The following is a 19853-nucleotide window of genomic DNA, read 5'->3' as shown; positions in this document are numbered from 1 at the left end:
TCAGTGTAATGGCCTACTTTAATCAGTTTAAATACGATTATTTTCATCCTACTAAGAGAAATGATGTGAAGTTGATCACTAAGGTTGATTTTCTGATGCATAAACAGTATTGAGCAATTTTGAGAGCAAGATAATCTTGAATAATTACAAATCAGAAATCACTGATCACAGGCATTAGAATAAACATGGTTACTTACATGTTTGTGGCGTTGCTGGCAGATCCATATCGTAAAGGTATGTTTGCAAAGCCTGCAAAGAAATTTCCACTACCAAATAATCCACAGTGAAATGCACCAAACACAAACAAATAATGCACTGCTAAAACATTCACAGTCAAATTCTCAGTCCATGACCCCCTTAAAATATGTCTATATTATTTGATTTTTTTTTTATATATATATAAATTCTAAATAATACATTTCAATAAATCCAGGCAATAAGATTAACATACTTGACCCTGGTGCACTACCTAGAGGACACAAGCATTTATAAAAAAACAAAGAATCAGAAAATCACTTTTTTGAAGTTTCTTTTTTTAATAAAATCTGCACACATTATTGTATTTAGTACATTAAAATATAAAAGTATATATAGAAGATTTCAAAGAAAAAAAAAAAAAAACGAGTCAAGAAAACAAAACGTGAGTTTTCTCATTGTCATCACCAACGTAAAAGAAATAGGTAAGACTATGCTCCAAATAAACAAGGCCTCAACGTGGGTTTTGCTGCATGTGGAAACCGCAAGGGGTGTGAAATCAAACGCATCTTTGCATATAAAGAAAATAACAGAAGGCCTCCAAGTCAAAAGAAAAGAACTTAAGGTGAAGAGTATTTAAGTAAAACACACTGCTTTCTCCTTCATTTCATGTGTTCTTTGACTAGCGTTCAGAGGCAGTACTAGAGAGGGTGATGGGGTCACAGTTGTGCAGGAGACCAGCTAATCCCCATAGCAACCGCTATCACCCGTCTCCAGGTGTGGGTCATCGCCACCCTTTAATCACATGACCCACCGTAAGGCCACACCCGGGCAACGGGTCTGTGAGTCAGCGCCCAGTCTCTGAGCATAACACGCAAAAATAAGCTTCTTAAAACAACGAAAGCTGAAAGAGTACAAGTGATTTGGGGGGTAAACAGATGTTTTCTTTATGCAATTGTTCTGGTACATTGTTCTTCTTTTTTTTTGGCACAATCTACTCGGGCTGTGGTGTTGAACCTCAGCCAGATCCTTCATCTGATACATCCAGCATGCTTGAGTTCATTTGGACAGGGATTTCTTAATCTGCTCCACTTCCATCTAAAACAAAGCATAAAACAAAGAGGAGTCATCGGAAATATAAACAACACTTATTAAAGATTTAAGATTATTTTCCAACGGCTTTACAGATCTTGTATTGACAATGTTAAGCACATCCCAAACACTTTCAATGAATTTAAGGTCTGGACTTTAAGGTGTGAAAATGATTCTTCTTGCTCCCTCCAAACCATTCTTTCACAATTTGAGCCTGATGAGTCTTGACATTGTCATCTCGGAATATGGCCATGATATATCTTCTTACATGAAAATCAACATACTCAATTAGAGTCAGAAGAACTTTTGCCAAACATTTAACATGCTAAAAACATAACAATCACTGCAATACTGATCCATAGATTAAGCATTTGCCTATTTAAATCCAAAAAGCGACGACTTTTTTTTTTTGGGTGGGCAGTGTATGTTAGTTAATATTGCTATATCGTGTTGCACCTGGTTAGAGACTGATCTAATGTCCCCTCACCTGCAGTGAAATACGAATCCTCTTCTCCTCATCCAGTTCACTCACCAACTGCTTGATTTCTTGTCTGATAAAACAAGTTTGGGAATTACAGTACATGTCACATCTACAAAGACATCAGTCAATCAACTCATTCATCCCACAGCTAATCTCAAAAATGTCCTTCTATACTTCCATATACTGAATTATAATTTCCTTCTCTTTATACTTCCTTCCCCTTTTTCACTACTTCACTCCATCTGTCTTCCATCAAACCAGGCTCCTGGAGGGCCACTGTTCTGCAACAGGCCAGTTTGGATGTTTCTAGATTGCCTAGTCAGACATTGTTTGATTGGGGTTGGGGCTTAACTCTACAGGACAGTGGCCCGCCAAGAGCAGGATTGGACACCCCTGATCCCCATCCCGTTGGTTCATACTTGTGCTGGCTCTTCATGAGCTCCACGGTTCCTTTCAGGTCTCGTAATTGTGCTTTGAGCTCGTCCAGCGTGGAACCCTGTTCACTCTTCCCTCTCGCATCAACGGAAGGGGAATGGGGCCGCAGACCAGCGGCGCCCTGGTGGAGAGAAGCCCCACTGGACCCAGAAGAGGATGGAGGGACACTTGGTTTAGGGGGTAAAGACGATTTCTCAGGACCCTGTGGAACACCCCCATGAGATATCAGAAAAAGAGCTTTTCAAAAAAAAAAAAAAAAATCACTCTCGGATGTTTGTCTTCCATTTCGGGCCTCAGTCTCTCTTTGTGTGTGTGTGAGAGTGTGTGAGTGGCACCCGTAAAGTATTTGGACACTTGAAGGGATAGTTTACCCTTAAATCACAATTTATTATTATTTACTCAGCCTCATGTCATTCCAAAATCTGATTGACTATTTTACATCTGAAGATATTTTAAGAACCGTTTTTATCCATACAGTGAAAGTCAATGGGGTCCAAAACCACAAATGGAGTGCTGCAGGATCGAAATTTATTTGGAGGTGAAAACCTAGAAAAGAGTTCGCATTTAAGCACTTCAGGCTCCATTATCCAGTGGGTTTTTGCTTAAATGCTTGAAATAAGGCCTGGTGAACACAAGCTCAGGACTTTTTTTTTTTTTTAAAAGCATCTAAATGGGACTACAGAAGGTGCTGGGGACATTAAATATCACACCGAAAAAATAAACTCATCTCCTCTCTATAATCTGCTTTTACAGATATACTGTGTTTTTAATTGTTCTCTTGCAAACTATTTTACATCGAACATTTTTTGTATAAAGACTGAAAGTGTTGTGGGAAGCTTAATATTGGTGGTCATGTGACCAGGGTGTAGTTTGTTTATAGCTTACGTTTTGTATTTAGGTTTCCAAGATTAGATTATGATTTAAGATGAACAAAATGCGAAAGAATCATAAACTTTTGTTAGTCCCAAAGCTTATTTTCTACAATTATCCAAATGCCAATGAAAAAATAAAATTGGGTTTTTTTAAAAATCCCTGCATCGCTCTATTGGACCTCATTGACTTTCATTCTTTGGACATAAAAAAGGGCATATTTTATAAGAGGCATTTTCCAAAATATAATTTTCTTTTTTTTTAACAGAAGAAAGTAAGTCTACAAGTTTGGAACATCATGAGAGTGAGTAAATAATGACCGATACTTAATTCTGGGATGAACGATCCCTCTAAATCACACTTCAAAATGTAAGAATTTTTAAAGAAATAATTTAAAAGTGTGACTCAAGTATCCAAAAGTAATATTTTGTGTCGGTACATAAAAATGCATGGCAAGGGTGCTCCCTTGTGGTAGGACAGGGATGTGCATGCAAAAGGAGAGGAGGGTGTAAGAGGGGTGGATGACTGGCAGGGGAGGGGAGGGGGCTTACTGTTATGATTGGCACTGCCTTGGGTATCTTCTTGGAGTTGTCAATAGTTTTGGGAGTGAATGAGTCCTGCTCTTCCTTTCCTATCTCCTTGTCTCTCCTCTCCTCCTCTGGAGATGGGGAGTCCAGGAGGTCAGGACTAGAGAGAGAGGACTAGGAAATAGAAAGATATTTAAGCAATCATGACCAGATAACCCATAGACAGGCAGAGCGAGGTAAGCCCATGTGACGTTCACACATAGCAAATGGCACAATCATATCTGACGGATTAACACCGAACACCTGTAAAAGTCACAAATCTATGACACTTTGTCAGTTGATTGCATCTGATAGGCGTGAAACCCCCCCAAATGTAATTGACTTGACACTCTGATTAGTTCAAAATAATAACAAACAAGCATGTGTGGTAGAGTTATTGCAGTTAAAAGAAACTAAAACCATAAAAATTCAATGCCAATGTCATTTTGATGTGCTGCAGAATACGGACAACAGCTGAATTGATATTTTGTTGGTTTTAAACTGTGATATTACTTTTCCAAACATCTAATCCCAACATCAAATTGACATCCAACACCAACATTTAGTCATGAGGTATGGTAACAAAGTCAACGCCTGTTAAACGTCATAATGCTAATGTTGTAAATCATAATATCATTACACTTTGATATTTTGTTAGTTATAAGTTATGGTTTTAAGCAACCAAAAGTCAACAGTGGTCCAGTGTTGGAGGCTCACAAAAAAAATCAATGTTGGATTTTGACCCAATTTTCATGCAAAATTTTAAGTCAGTACAACACTGTCCTTCGTCTTTTTGATGTTACGGTACATTGACTTGCAGTGCCCACTGGGTACATATATATATATATAAAAAAATATACAAAATAAACTAATAAAATAACAAAAATGCACAACAAAATTACTGAAATGCACAAATAATATCTGTGGACTCACAGACGTGAAGATCTGCGATCGCGGCCGCCGGTCCATCACCCGGGGCCGTGATGCGGTCGGGTGGTTCAGCTTCTCTGTGGATAAGACGACGGAGTCGAAGTCTTCTACATCTTCAGCCGAGAGTCACACGAATACAAAGATAAACACACGGGACCACATATATAACACGTGCATATGCATCACGGACACAGGAAAAAAACACGCCAGACCATCATCTCCAGAATGAAAACGAATGAAGTGAGTTGGACAGAGCGGTTTTAATCGTATTAGATATGGATTATTATAAGTCTTATTAGTCATGAGATATTCTGGATTGAATGGCAGCTCTGAATAGCGACTCACCGATATCGAGTGATTTGTCTGCAGAGCCTCGGTCAGCTGCCACACCGTCAGTCTTCGGACTGTCACTACTGTGCAAAAGATATTTAAACCAGAATGAGCTTTAGTAAAAACACAGAAATAGCACAAATGTTCTTGGAAATGACAATAAAATGGAGTAATAATGTGATGAGGGATGAATAGTATTTCTAATACAGTATGTAGCATTGGAAATCTGATTCAGTCTAGTGAACTGGTTCATTTGGATGTTTCTAAATGAATACATTCAAAAACAAAATGACTCACTGATTCACAACCAGAAGTCATTTGAATGGTTATGAATCAATCCATTGAAAAATGAAATGAGTGTCTGATTCATTGGAATCACTGAACATAAGTAGTTTGGATGGTTTTATATAAAAAGAATACATTCCAAAAAAGAAATGATTCACTCATTCATTGGAATCACTGCACAAAGTAATTTGATTGATTCTAAATCAATCCATTCTAAAATGAAATGACTCCCTGATTCATTGGAATCACTACATGGAAGTAATTTGGATGGTGCTAAATGAATCCGTTCAAAAATAAAATGTTTGATTCTTGAGACTCAGTTATGTAAAATAAGGTATTTTAATTGTATTATTTAGTGTAAATGCATCTGTTAAAAGTTTAATGTTATCTGTTAATGTTTAATTATGACACTAATTGAGTTCATTAAAATAATAATGATCTTAGTGTAAAAATTAAGAATATCATCTGATACTCTGATACATGATAAGATCATAATGCATAGGTTTTGGAATCGAAAATCTATTCCCGTTCTGGAATTGGATACTTAAAAGGCAATTAAAATTACTTAAAATTTCGATTCCTCTTATCGATTCCTTTATGTGTATTTTCATATGATTTTAAACCATTCATGCACACGAAGACTGACACGCTGTTTTCTGTTATATCTTAAATAAACGTAAACAGCTGACAAACGCATGTGTAACAGTTTATTGGATCCGTGCAGCTCTTAAAGTGACAGCAGCCCAATATTCCTGCTGTCGTCTCATAATAAAGTTAATAAAACAACAAAAGACAAAGAGAAAATTCACTCGCTGTTTTTGCCTCAGTAACTTTTGTAAGTATATTTGCAATGTGCGTTTTCTTTATAAAGTGCAGTGTTATTTTACATTTAATTTAGTTTTTGTACCTGAATACCTGAAAATCTTAAAACACTGTTTATTTCAATTGTTTGTTCAGTTGTGCGATTGCTAATTTGTTTATTTGTCCTTTTTTAATTAGTGAGTGTTGTAATTGTCTTTAATGCTTGAAATGTATATTAGTTAAAAAAAAAGTTCCTTGTGTAACAATTTTGGTTCATGGTATTCAGCTACAATTAAATGTTTTTATTTTAAACATTTGTTTCCAACCCTAATGATGCATTAGGATATGATGAATGACTGTGATCATGTTTGTGTTGGTCATGTGTGTGAGACTGACGGTATATTGGGTACAGCTGGTCTCTCAGGTCTGTCTGGGCGTTTGGGTGGCAGGGACGACGGTCGACTCGACATGTTGTTGTTCTTCGGAGGAAGAGGCTTCTTTGGGAGGACGACTGGGAGGGACGGCTTTAGAATCTCACCCAACTTCGACTCTTCACCTACATGTAATACCCATTATCATCACTGACATCATCATTACTAAAAGGTATAAAATGTCAAACATGGATGTTTACAGGAAACTAAAAGAGAGATTGTCAAAGCAGAGATATAGAAAATGTTATTCCAATTTTGAAAACACAAGCACTATGTCAATCCAAACCCTTTAGAGGCAGGCAAGTTTCAAGTAAAAGTTTTAAATAACAGAATAAGAGTTGACCAAAATAAATCTGAAAAATGCTTCCAACCTTTTTCCTCAGCTCTGTGTGGGAGAGATTCGGGCCGTTCTGGTGGAACCTTTCTTGCATCTGTCTTTTTGTCTGAGGATCAATAAACACAATATGAGGGTTCAAAAGCCGACTCATTGGAAACATGCACAAATTGAACATCTAGGGTTCGAAATCCAATTAAAAAAATTAAAAATAAATAAACAAAGAAACGTTACAATAAATTAGACTCTGCACTATTTCTAAGTCACTAATTATATAAACACATTTGTGACACTGATCATGTGACTCTTTGTACAGACAGTCAGATGTTCTTGCTTCCATTGAAACAGAAGACGTTCTTTGGATCATTCTCAAATCATGAAGGAGAATATGATCACCATGACCACACAAACCTGTGGAGTTCATGCAGCTCGAGTGCTGCGGTCACTGAAGCAAAAAGCACATAAAAGCAGAAGGGTAAAGTCAAGAGTATTGCATTGCGGTATACAGTTATCCCATAATGCTATAGTCTTGACCTTCCATTTCCAGTGGGACAAATGCCATCAAGAAGGATTTAATCATTTATTTCTGTCACAAAAATAAAGTGGTCATGTGAAATCTTATAGCATGCAACAGTTAAAAACAGGTTTTAAATTACAATCTATTATATTATGTTATATTATAATTATATATAACTATTTTACAGGACTGAGACAGTGTGAAATCCATGTTAATATTTATAATTCAACTTTTTACTTGAATTGTTATGCTGATAATATATTTTGTGATGGAAAAATAAGTATTTTCATTAACAGTTTCAAACTTTGGCACCCGATCACACAATTAATTGCAGGTGTCACGTAGGCCAGTAAGGCTGTGTGTGTAAACCTCAGCCCACACGGAGACCCCGGTTTGAATCCCGCTTGGAGCGGGTCGAATAGGACCGTTACATTAGATTTAGGGGGGTGAGTGTTACGAACGTAGGCCAGTAAGAGCTAGGCGTGTAAACCTCACTCCCCTGGTCTCAAGAGGCGTATTAGCGACTGACGCTAGATGCTGCAGTCTTTAGCACCATTGTTAGCGAGCCCACCTCCCACACCAGAGATTCACTTTGAATCTTCGAGATACACTTCGAATCCCTCTCGGAGCAGGTCGGTTATACAAGCAAAGCACTGAAATTATATGAACACTCAATTTTCAACAATATTGATTGATATAAATTGGTTGATAATGCAAAAATGGTCAAATATCTGTCTATCACTACTCCATATACTAGTGTTGGAAAATAAATACTGCATAATCTCTGTTCCCTCTAGACATAGCCTTTGTTTCTCACTCCAATTTCATGGTACATTAATACAAAGATTACGTGGGCCGAGTTTCAAAACCTCTGAAGAGAAGATATAAGGGAACGAGAGGAAGAGGAACTCTTGTCTATTTCTATATGTCTGAGTAAGTGTGTATACATACTGTATATGCATAAACAAGTGAACACTATTATGACAAAGAAAATCATTATGATAGATTCCAATGATCATTAAATGGACAGCTGAAAAGGAAGAGCCAGAATAATATAATATAATGGATTTTCAAAAATCCTTTTTAAACCAATACCTTGTTTTTATATGACTTCATAGGACCACTTTGCATGTTTCATTTAGTGACAGAAATAAATGATTTACATTTACTTACATTTGTTACACAAGAAACGGAAAAGGGTTAAGTCGAGAGTAATGCATAGCGGGATACAGTACCCCATATAGAGTACTCTGCCTGTATACTACACATTTTTACATCTGCAGAAGAAAAATGCAGAAGGAAAAGGAAAGGAGTTTACCTGTGACCTGTTTAGTGGTTGGTGCTGCAGGAGGAGGTGGTTTCTTAGGTCTCTGTAAGCACACACACAGTTAAAACACACAGTACACCTATTAAAACACACATGTACACTCATTAACACAATGATCACCCTTTAAAACTCATTCTAAAACGTACACATTTGTCCTATAAAAACACAATCCCGGCTTCAGGCCAAACAGCAAACATCAAAGGACATGCTGCTTAATTAGGCAAAGGGTAAGAGGAGGGAGGCAAAAATACAGGGCAGAGGGGAGCGTGAGTGTGTGTGTGCGTGTGTGTTTATTCCACCAAAGCTCTCCTTTCGCTCAGAGACTGAGGCCCGTTTACAAACAGGACGGGAGCTCCCCGTTGAAAACAGCTAAAGTGCGTCAAAGAGAGACAAAAATAGGATCTCACCTCTTTTTCTACTTCAGGAATGAATAACTTCACAAAGTTGTCTGGAAACACTCCCTGTTTGCCATTCAACTCTCCAACCCACCAACCAGCATCTGCACAATCCTACACACAAAAATAAACAATGAAAGCACACATTATAACAGTCTGTCTGTGTTCTAACCAAGCCTGACATGATGATGTCAGTAACAATTTGTCAACCGCACTGCAAGCAGAAAAGTGAATCAGAACATATTTGATGCTCAATATACTGTACAGTTATCTGGAGAGGAATTTTGAACCAATGAGATTTTACAGTGGGCGTGGTCATGAAAATGAATAATTATAGCAAATTTTATTGGTTTTAGAATACAATACAATTTTGTATTCAATCACCATGCTCACCTTATTGACAATAGCAACAATATCTCCTTCTTTGATGGAGAGCTCATCTTCGTTCTGAGCTTCATACGGGAAAATTACTTTGCAAAACTCCTTTGCTGTAATTTAAATGTTCACAGCCACAAGTCACATCAAGAAACAATTATGTCCTATTTGCATAGAATTTGAATACATGGACAATCTAGTCAATGAAATAATCCACAGAACATGTATGATATAATCTTGTTACCTTTGGCCTTGTTTTCAGGCTCCGCCTTCATGGTTTCCTGGGCAACAGCTGGAGTGACTTTCTTCACCATCGGAGGCTGAGGAGAATCAAATACTTGTATAATACTACTTTGAACATGCCATTCAAAAGTTTAGATAAAAACAAGATAAAACATTACCAGTTTATTGTGAAATATTACAATTTAAAATAACTGTTTTCTATTTAAATACATTTTAAAATGCCATTTATTACTGTCCCGTGATCCTTCAGAAATCATTCTAATATGCTAATTTGGTGCCCAAGAAACATTTCTTATTATTATCAATGTTGAAAATAGCTGTGCTGCTTAATATTTCTGTGAAAAAGAAGCAATTATTTGAGATATAAATATTTTGGCAACATTATAAATATAATTGAAAGTGTCCTTGCTGAATAAATAGTATAGAAAAGTCTTTACTTATTTATGTAGTGTATTATACATCTTTATACATTTATGTTAAAGTAAATTAATATCAATAGTAAATTCATTTTAAAAAATGATAATGCTGTTGAGTATGCATGGCAGTCAATGAGGGCAACTAGAAACATTGACCCGAAAAATATCAGCATTTTTTGATAACAAAGAACAATCTGCAGAATTAATCAAAAGCTATTGTGCAGTTAGGAGGCCATAAGGAAGTTGTCAGGGGGCCCAGTGAATTCAAACATACGTGTGTGTGAATAGCATACTGTCCAGTTGACTCTGTTTATCTGGACTCGTTCCCACAGGGAAGCCACAATCCTTCCACAAACATGCCAGGGAATCAATCCAATCTGACATACAACAAGCTCTTTAACATCCTGCACTCCCAATGTGGCCTTAACACACACATTCGCTGTTCACTCAGGAAAAAAAAAAAAATGTACCCACTCTTCCTCCTTCTCCCTCTCTTCCTTTTCCTCTCATTTAGAGCAGTCACGATGGAGTCGGACTAACAAGCGCCATGTGGCACCCAAATGTTTAAACGACATCATTACAACATCTGGACTGCTCTTCTCAAAAGCCACATGTCATCTCTGTGAAGACCCTATGGTGACTTCCACCCCAGAACACCCATAATGCCCTGTCTTGAAGCCCAAATCACGCCACATGAAACGAAACACATCTCGGCCGTCGTATATAACAGCTCGTTTCCAGCGATGAAGCCACAGTTTTAGCATCGTTAACATATTGTAGAAAGACGGACGGATTAAGAAAGAGTTGTCGAGAAAAATGGGTCTTATTTACCTTCTTCTTTGCTCAAAATGACAAAAACAATCCTTCAGATATATCCGGCGTGCATACGTAGGACGGTGTGCACAAGACCTGCCTGCAACAAGCTTTGAGTCTAACCACGGTTCACTCCCCCCTGAGTCATGAGTCTCGTACAGACTCAAAAGCCCCACTTCTGCTTTAAAACAGCCCTTCAGTCAGGAAACCACTCAGAGAGAGAGAGGAAGAGAGGAGGTGAGGGCTGGACATGGAAAGAGAGCCGTGTCAGGGTGTGGTAAATTTGTATGTGGGTAAACCTTCAGCTTATAAACGACACTGCATTTCCATATGCAATAATCACTTGCCTTGCAAAGTAGAATATTGTCTCTGTTTGTAACAGGTGGAAGAGTAAAGCGCTGGAATATATAACAATAGATCTGAAGAGACTTCCTCTTCTTTCAGAATAAACAAAGTGAGGCTGAAGAGACACAAAGTGCAGAGGATGTCCCATAAACACTTCTTTGACAATAACTTCCTTTCTTATTGACAGAGAGCACCGGCCCAGCTCGCTTGCGCATGCGCAGACATGGATAACTTCCCTACTGCATTCTACAGTATGATGTGTATACTGCAAACTATTTCTTTAATTAACGTGAAATGATATCATGCAAGTTTAAACATTGAAACCATATTAAGGTATATTGTTCCCACATGACCTCATGTTGCATGTTTAATTCAGTTAAATATGATTATTTGGATTGTTAATCTAAGTTTTTGTAATAATGTGTGTCAGTGTAAAATTCTGATATTATCTGATTCAATTATCATAGGAAAAAGATGATTGAGTGGAGCACATTGCTTTATGGGTACAATAATGAAGGCGGATCACTGTGTTGTTAGCCGATAAATAAATATTTTATATTAGTGCTGGGCAATGATTAGTCGGGATCAATCGCATCCAAAATTAAAGTTTGTGTTTACATAATACATGTGTATGTTTATATAGAATAATGTAAATGTGAAAATATGGGGAATTATCATGCAGAATTAAATATTTAATACCGGGCAATAATCAATATGGTACTGATATATTGCACATAGTATTAAATCAATACACACTACTGTTCAAAAAGAAAATAATTATTTTAATTAGCAAGGACGCATTAATGTGATCAAAAGTGACAAAGGACATTTATGTTAATAATTGTTTTTTTTTTCAAATAAATGCTGTTCTTTAGAACTTTCTATTCATTAAAGACTCCATCAAGGTTTGCACAAAAATATTAAGCAGCACATATTTAGCATTAACATTAATATTAATAAAAAAAAAAATTCTTGAGCAACAACAAATCAGCATATTATAAAGAATGGAAAATTTAATTATCATGCATGATAATATGGTACCATATATTGTGCATCCCTAGAGTATTCTAAGCATATAGAAAGTTCAAATGAATATGATACATACTGTGTACTGCAGAAATATTATGCACTGAATGGTAGTATGCTATTTCACACATAACTATCGACTTCTTAACTACACAGACTCACACGTCTGAGCAAGAACTTGGCAGAGAGAAAGACAAACACACAAAATAATCAGTTTTCACGATAACACAAACCCCCCAAAAAAGAAAGAAAAAAGAAACGAAAGGCATAAATTAAACGTGGGACTAATAAAGAGATCCAACGATGGGTAGAGAACATGAGGAAATGAGCAAAGGAATGCACCACTCTCAGTGGGACAGGAAGGCAGGAAGGTTTTAATGAACAAGAGACTGTGGGGCCGAAGGCAGAGTGAACGCAGGGGACCGAGATAGAGACGGCCTGACTGTAATTACTGAAGAAAAAAGTCCTAAATTCTGAGAGCCGCACATCCACTTCTCTTTTGCTTCATTAAAACACAGAGCAACCAATATTCCAAACTCACCTTCTCCACTTCGTTATCCATGTCCACGGATCGTGGGCGGAGCTTGATCGGCTGGTCTTTGAAAATGTCCCCGAAGCCGAACCCCCGAACCTTTTTGGGCTGAATCTCAGAACTGGAGGACACACTGCCAGTGTCAGACCGTAAACTACAGGTGTCGCCGCCATCACTCTCTGAGCCGGTGCTGTCCTTTATACCTGCAAATACACAAACACGTTTCAAAGGAGGACCGAACGCATTTGCATGCAGCTTTGAATACACCATCATTCTTAATCTTCACAGCTGGACTGTTAGAGTAGATCTGTCAACGCTTGTGCATTTCAGTAGGTGAATTTTGGTAAATGAATCCTGAAATTTTGCTGATATTGGTATTATATGTAAATGTTACAGCTAAAACGAATGTTAATGACCACCATTTATTTATAAAGTATCACTTTATTATATACTGTAAATATACACTACTGTTAAAAGTATTTTTAAAAGAAAACAATACTTTTATTTAGCAAGAATGCAATAATGTGATCAAATGTCACGACAAAGATAAATAGCTGTTTACAGATATCTTGAGCAACAAATCAGAATATTATAAAGATTTTTGAAGGATCATTTGACACTGAAGACTGGGGTAATAATTCAGAAAATTCAGCTCTTCACAGAAATTAGGGCTGTCAAACGATTAATCACATCCAAAATAAAAGTTTGTGTTTACATAATATACGTGGGTGCACTGTGTATAATTATTTTGAAAATTTATTTTATATATATATATATATATATATATATATATATACATACACACACACACGCACACATGCATGTATACTTAAGAAAAAATATTATTTATATATAAAATATTTACATTTAATATAAATTATACATAAATCTATATACAGTATATACATGAAAATATTTCTTAAATATATACAAGCATGTCTGTGTATTTATATATATAAAATTATTCTACAAAGTGCACTCATATATTATGTAAACACAAACTTTTATTTTGGATGCGATTAATCGTTTGACAGCCCTATATATATATATATATATATTCTGAACACTCAAAACAGCTAAATTTGCGCATGTTAGGCCAGGCATTCCAAAATGTGTTTTTTTCTTTAATATAAATGTTTAGTTTTAGTACCTCTGAGATATTAAATGAATAGTTTAGAAACAACACATTTGCATGTTCACAGTTTTCTGATGCTGGCTTATGGTCACATGACATGCAGCTAACCATATAAAATAAACTTCATCTAGTAAGTGATTTATCTTAATAGTTTGTTAAATTATTGTATTATTTGTGACTGGTTAAAAGCAGAGAAGTAAGTGCATGCTAAGATGCATGTAACATGATTGATTAGACATGGCTGGATATTTTGTAAAACTTTTCATCTGGATGCATTTCTTCCATGTGTTACAAATGTTTCACCACTTATCTGAATGACTTCATCAGCTGTGGGGAGGAGGTGGAGATTTGCCCACACTTAACCTCATTACACTCTGTAATATCACAAGACTCACAAATCACTGTGGGAGTCGCTCGCTTAATGGTGTGAATCATGACCGTCTTATGCGATGGGATGAAAAACTCATGTTTCACCATCTGCTTGTTTGCCGGGAAATCATCACTTCAATAAGCCAATATATCTTCAATAAGAAGAAAAAACAAGCTCCAAAAAATATTCCATTGTTTTCTATTATGACCTGGATCCCTGGGAATTTTCACAGACATGATGAGTAAGCATTTTCAGATGTGGTCAAGAGAGTATAATGGTGTAGAGACTGACTGGTTCGTGCGCTGCGCGTGTCTTCCTGTGGGGTCAGATCCTCTGCCTCGGCCAACAGCTCCTTGGTGAAGTTAGAAGGGAACATCCCAGTTTTGCCGCTGAGAGATCCCTCCCACCATCCCTCCTCCACCTGAGCGAGAAAACACAGTTTTAAGAATTAGAGACTCCATATTTGGTAGAAACAATGTGTGACATTAAATATATTTATAATGCGATGGTCACATATTCGTTTTAAACTAGTCTTGTACAGTACTCACTTCACCCAGAATCTCAATAACATCTCCGATCTTTAGTTCTAGCTCATCTTCATTCTGCGGAGTGTAGCTAAAGGTAGCTTTGCAGCGTCTTTTTCGGATTGCCTCGCCTGTTTACATGAAATAATACATGTGGATAAATGATGTGTGAGCTGCCTATCTACCTATCTATCATCCATCCACAAATAACAAAACAGAGCAGCACTTACACATTCAAGCACTAGATGTCGCTCTTCTCTTTAATTTATTTTAGACAATTAACAACACATTTTACTCCAGTGCTGATCACTATACATACAGACTTGTATGTAGCTCATGAATTAGCCTCTGACAATAGATACTCAGTTTCAGTTCTCTAAAGAATAGAGAAACTGCGGGCATCTCAACTCTGACCTGTCAATTTTAATATATTGATTTATTATTAATATTTAATACTCTGGGGAAAACCAATGAGACAAACATACTGTATTTTGGTTCGCGCTTTCTTTGGAAACCAACATCTCTATCTGCAAAACAAATTCAAGTCACATGAACCAACACTAGTGCTGTTGTCTGAAAATCAGGTGATATACATACATTGAGGACTCTAAACAGAATGTTTCTTTGTTTCAGAAACCAGATAATACATTTAAATAGAGAAAAAAAAGAGAAAATAGTTGATTTAGAAATATATATATATATCTCTATGACCCAAATTATTTTTTTAAGTAAATAATAAGAAAGTGTACTATTTTCATGGTTATATTTTCATCAATATTTTTTCACTATGCATTGTATTTTAACTTAATATGGCAACATACTCAACTAATATAGCCAAACTGATCTCTGACTACTCCGAGGATTCACAGTGGCCCAATTAAAACGTGATGTTTATGTTATTGTGTCTGTGTGAAGGTGATTTAATAATGTATAATTGTGTACCTTCACACAAACGCACACACAGGAAGTGGTAGGAGTAAATGGTTTCTGGTCTGAGGAGAGTATTACTGTACTTAATCTCAAAGGCCTAATCACACACACTACAACCGGTCTGATGGACAGACTCTGGACCTGTATGGGTGACTTGCCACATTTAAGAAGGATAAGAGTCTGCAACATTTTTTATATATATTTTATTGTCTTCTTCATCTGTGAGAAGCATATCAGAATCAGATCTCTGTTTAATTGAATCTTTGATCCACAGAAACTTTAACCAGCCCCCAAATCCTGTCCTGTGAGACACGAGGGCGTGTTTGTGTGGGTGTTTTGTGCTGAATAAGCACTGGTCTAGTTTTCAGATCAGACGTGCTACCTTTCTTGGCGGGTCTGAGGATGGGTTCTGATTTCGGGCTGGCGCTGCCATTGGACAGGTCTGATCTCGATCCGGCCAAACTGGACTCCTTCTTCACCTCCTTTTTCGAGTCTTTCTTTATCTCCTAAAATAGAAAAGGGCATTTAATGCAGTGAAACAATAGGGGGAGCACTGGTCCATTCTCATTCACTGTGTGTGTGTGTGTGTGTGAGACAGAGACATGCAGACAGAGAGGCGGTGATAGGCCTCAGTGCAGCAGAGCGGTGCTCGTTTCCTGGATGGGCCGTACAGTGACTCAGAGTCAACTCCAAAAAACACACACACAAAACACACTCCATCTGTCTGTACGTCTGTTAGCAGAAGTAGCAGCTCTGTCTGTACTTCACTTCTCCCTCCCACCACTAGCGCGGTCAAGGTTGTGAAAATATGGATGGTGATGTATAGCAATTCAAATAATTGACTAATAGTATTTAATAGTTGTCTAATGTGAGTGAAGCTCACATTAAACTTGTAAAACTAAACTATGATTTAGGCGATCAAGGTAGAACAACTAATGACAGATACTAATGACAAAAAAATATAAATGTTAAATATTTCTATATCTTTTAACTACAATTTTAAGTGTTTGTTTTATTACATGTATAAAAAAAATCACCTGGATATTATACTATTGCATTATAAATATTTGTGTTGTTACTAGTATTGCATTGAAATAATATTATTTTACAACAATATGGCCTGTTTTCACAGACAGGGTTTAGATCAAGCCAGGATTAAGCCTTAGGTCAATTAGGACATTTAAGTAGCTTTTATAAATGTGCTTTAGGAAAAAAAAAAACATTACTGATGTGCATCTTGCGGCATTACCTGTGCTGATGTAAAAATAAAGCTGCATTTGTAATGAGGATTTGTAATGAAAGTTACACTGCAAATTGAACATTGACTGAAATGGTCATAATACAATATATGATTGGCAATATGCGATGATTGCACAATGATTGCGCTGCCATCCTCATTCTCTTGTTCTGCACATAGGAATTGTGAATGTAAGGTTCCTAAAGGTTAAGAGGACTGAGAAAGATCTCGAGCATCTCTTGGCTCACACAGAGCTGTCATCCTTTCTCAGTTTCCTGCATGTTATTTTTCTCTGCTTTCGCTGCAAGTGCTTTCTGTGTTTTACTCTCTCATTCACTCTGACAGGGTTATTTATTTAGAGGTATAAGAGCAGACGATCTGCTCGTTGGATGCTTCATACTTACAGATAAAAGTGTCATTCCACATGAGGACATTTTAAAACATTCATCTCAACTATATTTTCAAGAGCACATCTTAAATTTTTAATGGGAAGATGCATAAGAATTTATCATGACACACAAACAGGAAGTGTCTCTCACAAAGGAAAATGCTATTTTATTTTAATAATTCAATTTATAAGTTATCAGACAGGAAATGAAATAAGGTTACAGTACTTAGCTTTCTTTATGTCGACTGCATGAAAGTGTGAGAAAGAGACGAAGAGAGAGAGAGAGAGAGCAGTGAACAGTCTAAGTGTGAAGTGAAAAGGTTATAGAGAAAATGCTGTATAAGAGCTATCCAACCATAAAAATCATGCATTTAACATCCGCTCAGCGGACCACTCACATGCACACAGACCACAAGGTTTTCCTGATATCACACCATTTTGATATTTTGACACCATCTCTATAAAATGTTGCATGATGAAATCCAGTAGTTTTTTGTGTCAAGTAAAAATTTAAGCAATGTTTATGGTTCATCGCTTATGCAAATATACTCATTTTACATTAGATGTTGTACAAATATGATGCTTAAAATAGAACAGAATCAATTTTTTGGCCTGTTTCATGGAAGAGAAAGAATGAATATTTTAAATGCATGTGATGTATTGGTAAAAGCTTTTAAAAAAAATTCCTAGAAATATAAGGAAGTTAAGACAGAATGCTATGAGAGCTAAAAATGACACACACACACACACACACACACACACACTTGCTGGAAAGCCAGGAGATAACCAGAGAGATCGAAAGGACAGAGCCCTCAACAGCAAATAAGAGTTGACCTTGAGCAGCATATCACACTGGATCCTGTAAATGTCCGTATTGTATTGCTTGTGTGTGTGTGGTGTGTGTGTGTGTGTGTAGACACATCTGTGTATACGAGAAACATTTTTTCCAAGAAAAAACCCTGAAAACAAAATTCCATTCGCCCTGCCATAACTGCCTTATCAAGTTATTTATGATGAGAAGAACACACTGCAACCGTCCTGCTGAAAAGACCAGAAGGATTTCATGCTAGTTCAGACTGGTTTATGATGATTAGTGCTGGTTGGGTGTGAGTTTAGCTGGACTATTAAAATTTAAATATTTGCGCATGTCAATTAAATGGAGCACAACAAAGTAACTGAAAGCAATCATTTACCAATTCATCAGAAGAATATCTTTAGACATCAAAAGTAGGCATTAACAACTTTTTATATTAACTTTTTTATATTCTATCCCAATATTTGAAGCTATTTTTGAACACAAATGTTTAACATACACTATATATGAATGTGCCCTGTTTGCATAGGGTTGCAGCCCTAGCATTAACTACACTGTTAGTGTGCAAAGTTCTCTCAGTCACTGTGATAGCACTGCAGACAGGCGAGCTCATTGATTGACGGGACATCTCACAAAGTCCTACTGTTCGAGTCGGATCAGCCGGTGCCAGCCATCAGCATGGAGCTGATGAACTCTGAAAACATCTGAATACGTCACAGTGTTCAGAAGCAAAGTCAGTGTTACTGCAAGTACAAGTACTTTTTAGTGTTAAAGTACTATAGTCTATCACCATTAAAAACTCAGTAATCAGTCCTGAATTTTAAAAAAGAAAAAAAATGCATTTCTGGATAGAAACTATTTGTGGCTGTAGGAGCTTCTCCCCAAATAGGTTGGCCTGATTCTAACCAATACCACACTTGGTTTTGGTTAGAGAGTGGTACAGTAAACAAGTTATTGCAATGTACATGCAGCTCCATACAAACTGATAAAAGCATGGATAGTATGGCATATGTGTAATGGTCTACCTGCATACCTTATGGTGTCGCCAATGGCAACTTATTAAAGCCAGGCCCCTAGGGGCCAAACTACAGCTGGAGATCACATAGCAGGTCACACACTGAAACTTGAGCAAGAAGAATGGGAAGGATCATGCAGACCCATAAACACATTAGAAATGGGTCACAATGGCTGACTAGTCCCCCCAAAAAAACAGTTTGTCTAGATTAGTTAGTGCATCATACAAGTGCAAAAAGGTATAAATTCTACTTAAAAATATATTGAAACAGTTATTTTGAATTGTAATAATACTTTACAATATTACCGTTTTAAAGGTGCCATATGTAATAATTGAAGTAAAAATATCCAAAAAATGAGCTACACGCATCAAAAGAATGAGAAGAAATAAGTGCAATGACGTCATTAAAAAAACTGACAAGTTATAGTGCTGCCGAGATATAAACCTAAATTAGCATGCTAAATTACTAGCCCTGGCCCAGCAGGTGTCGTAATACCAGTTTTGGCCATGGGAGGCGGTATGCGGTCGGGCAACATGACCACCAGCCAAACTGCCATAGACGAGTAACTCGCGCGGCTTGTGTGTACTTGAACCTGATGTCAGTCGTGTGGAAATACAGCCCACTACTACATTTCAGTTCAGGGAAGAGTTCAAAAAATGATTGGTCGACATTATGCATGAGGAATACATTTTGGTAAGTT

The 19853-nt window shown here is 36.8% G+C and overlaps 1 protein-coding gene across 4 annotated transcripts in view; it reads right to left on the bottom strand.

Moving 5' to 3' along the window:
• Positions 1 to 512: 512 nt before the first annotated feature.
• Positions 513 to 19853, bottom strand: part of sh3kbp1 (SH3-domain kinase binding protein 1) — a 42075-nt gene continuing 22734 nt past the window's right edge. Inside the window, exons 3-19 of one of the 4 annotated variants that reach the window (XM_039684999.2) lie at positions 16081 to 16204; positions 15254 to 15295; positions 14793 to 14899; positions 14536 to 14665; positions 12749 to 12942; positions 9609 to 9684; positions 9383 to 9477; positions 9002 to 9103; positions 8586 to 8637; positions 6788 to 6859; positions 6382 to 6541; positions 4915 to 4979; positions 4573 to 4682; positions 3625 to 3774; positions 2188 to 2405; positions 1775 to 1838; positions 513 to 1293 (exon numbers count right to left, since the gene is read on the bottom strand). In XM_039684999.2, the coding sequence (XP_039540933.2) occupies positions 1255 to 1293; positions 1775 to 1838; positions 2188 to 2405; positions 3625 to 3774; positions 4573 to 4682; positions 4915 to 4979; positions 6382 to 6541; positions 6788 to 6859; positions 8586 to 8637; positions 9002 to 9103; positions 9383 to 9477; positions 9609 to 9684; positions 12749 to 12942; positions 14536 to 14665; positions 14793 to 14899; positions 15254 to 15295; positions 16081 to 16204 (1800 nt within the window). In that variant the 3' untranslated portion in view covers positions 513 to 1254. Of the gene's footprint in view, positions 1294 to 1774; positions 1839 to 2187; positions 2406 to 3624; positions 3775 to 4572; positions 4683 to 4914; positions 4983 to 6381; positions 6542 to 6787; positions 6860 to 8585; positions 8638 to 9001; positions 9104 to 9382; positions 9478 to 9608; positions 9685 to 12748; positions 12943 to 14535; positions 14666 to 14792; positions 14900 to 15253; positions 15296 to 16080; positions 16205 to 19853 lie in introns of all 4 variants that reach the window. The other 3 variants (XM_039684998.2, XM_039685001.2, XM_039685000.2) reach the window with 3 other exon arrangements.

This window comes from Pimephales promelas, chromosome 22 (assembly GCF_988280905.1).
Source record: "Pimephales promelas chromosome 22, fPimPro1.hap1.1, whole genome shotgun sequence".
NCBI lineage: Eukaryota > Metazoa > Chordata > Actinopteri > Cypriniformes > Leuciscidae > Pimephales > Pimephales promelas.
This window is presented reverse-complemented; position numbering and strand designations above follow the sequence as displayed.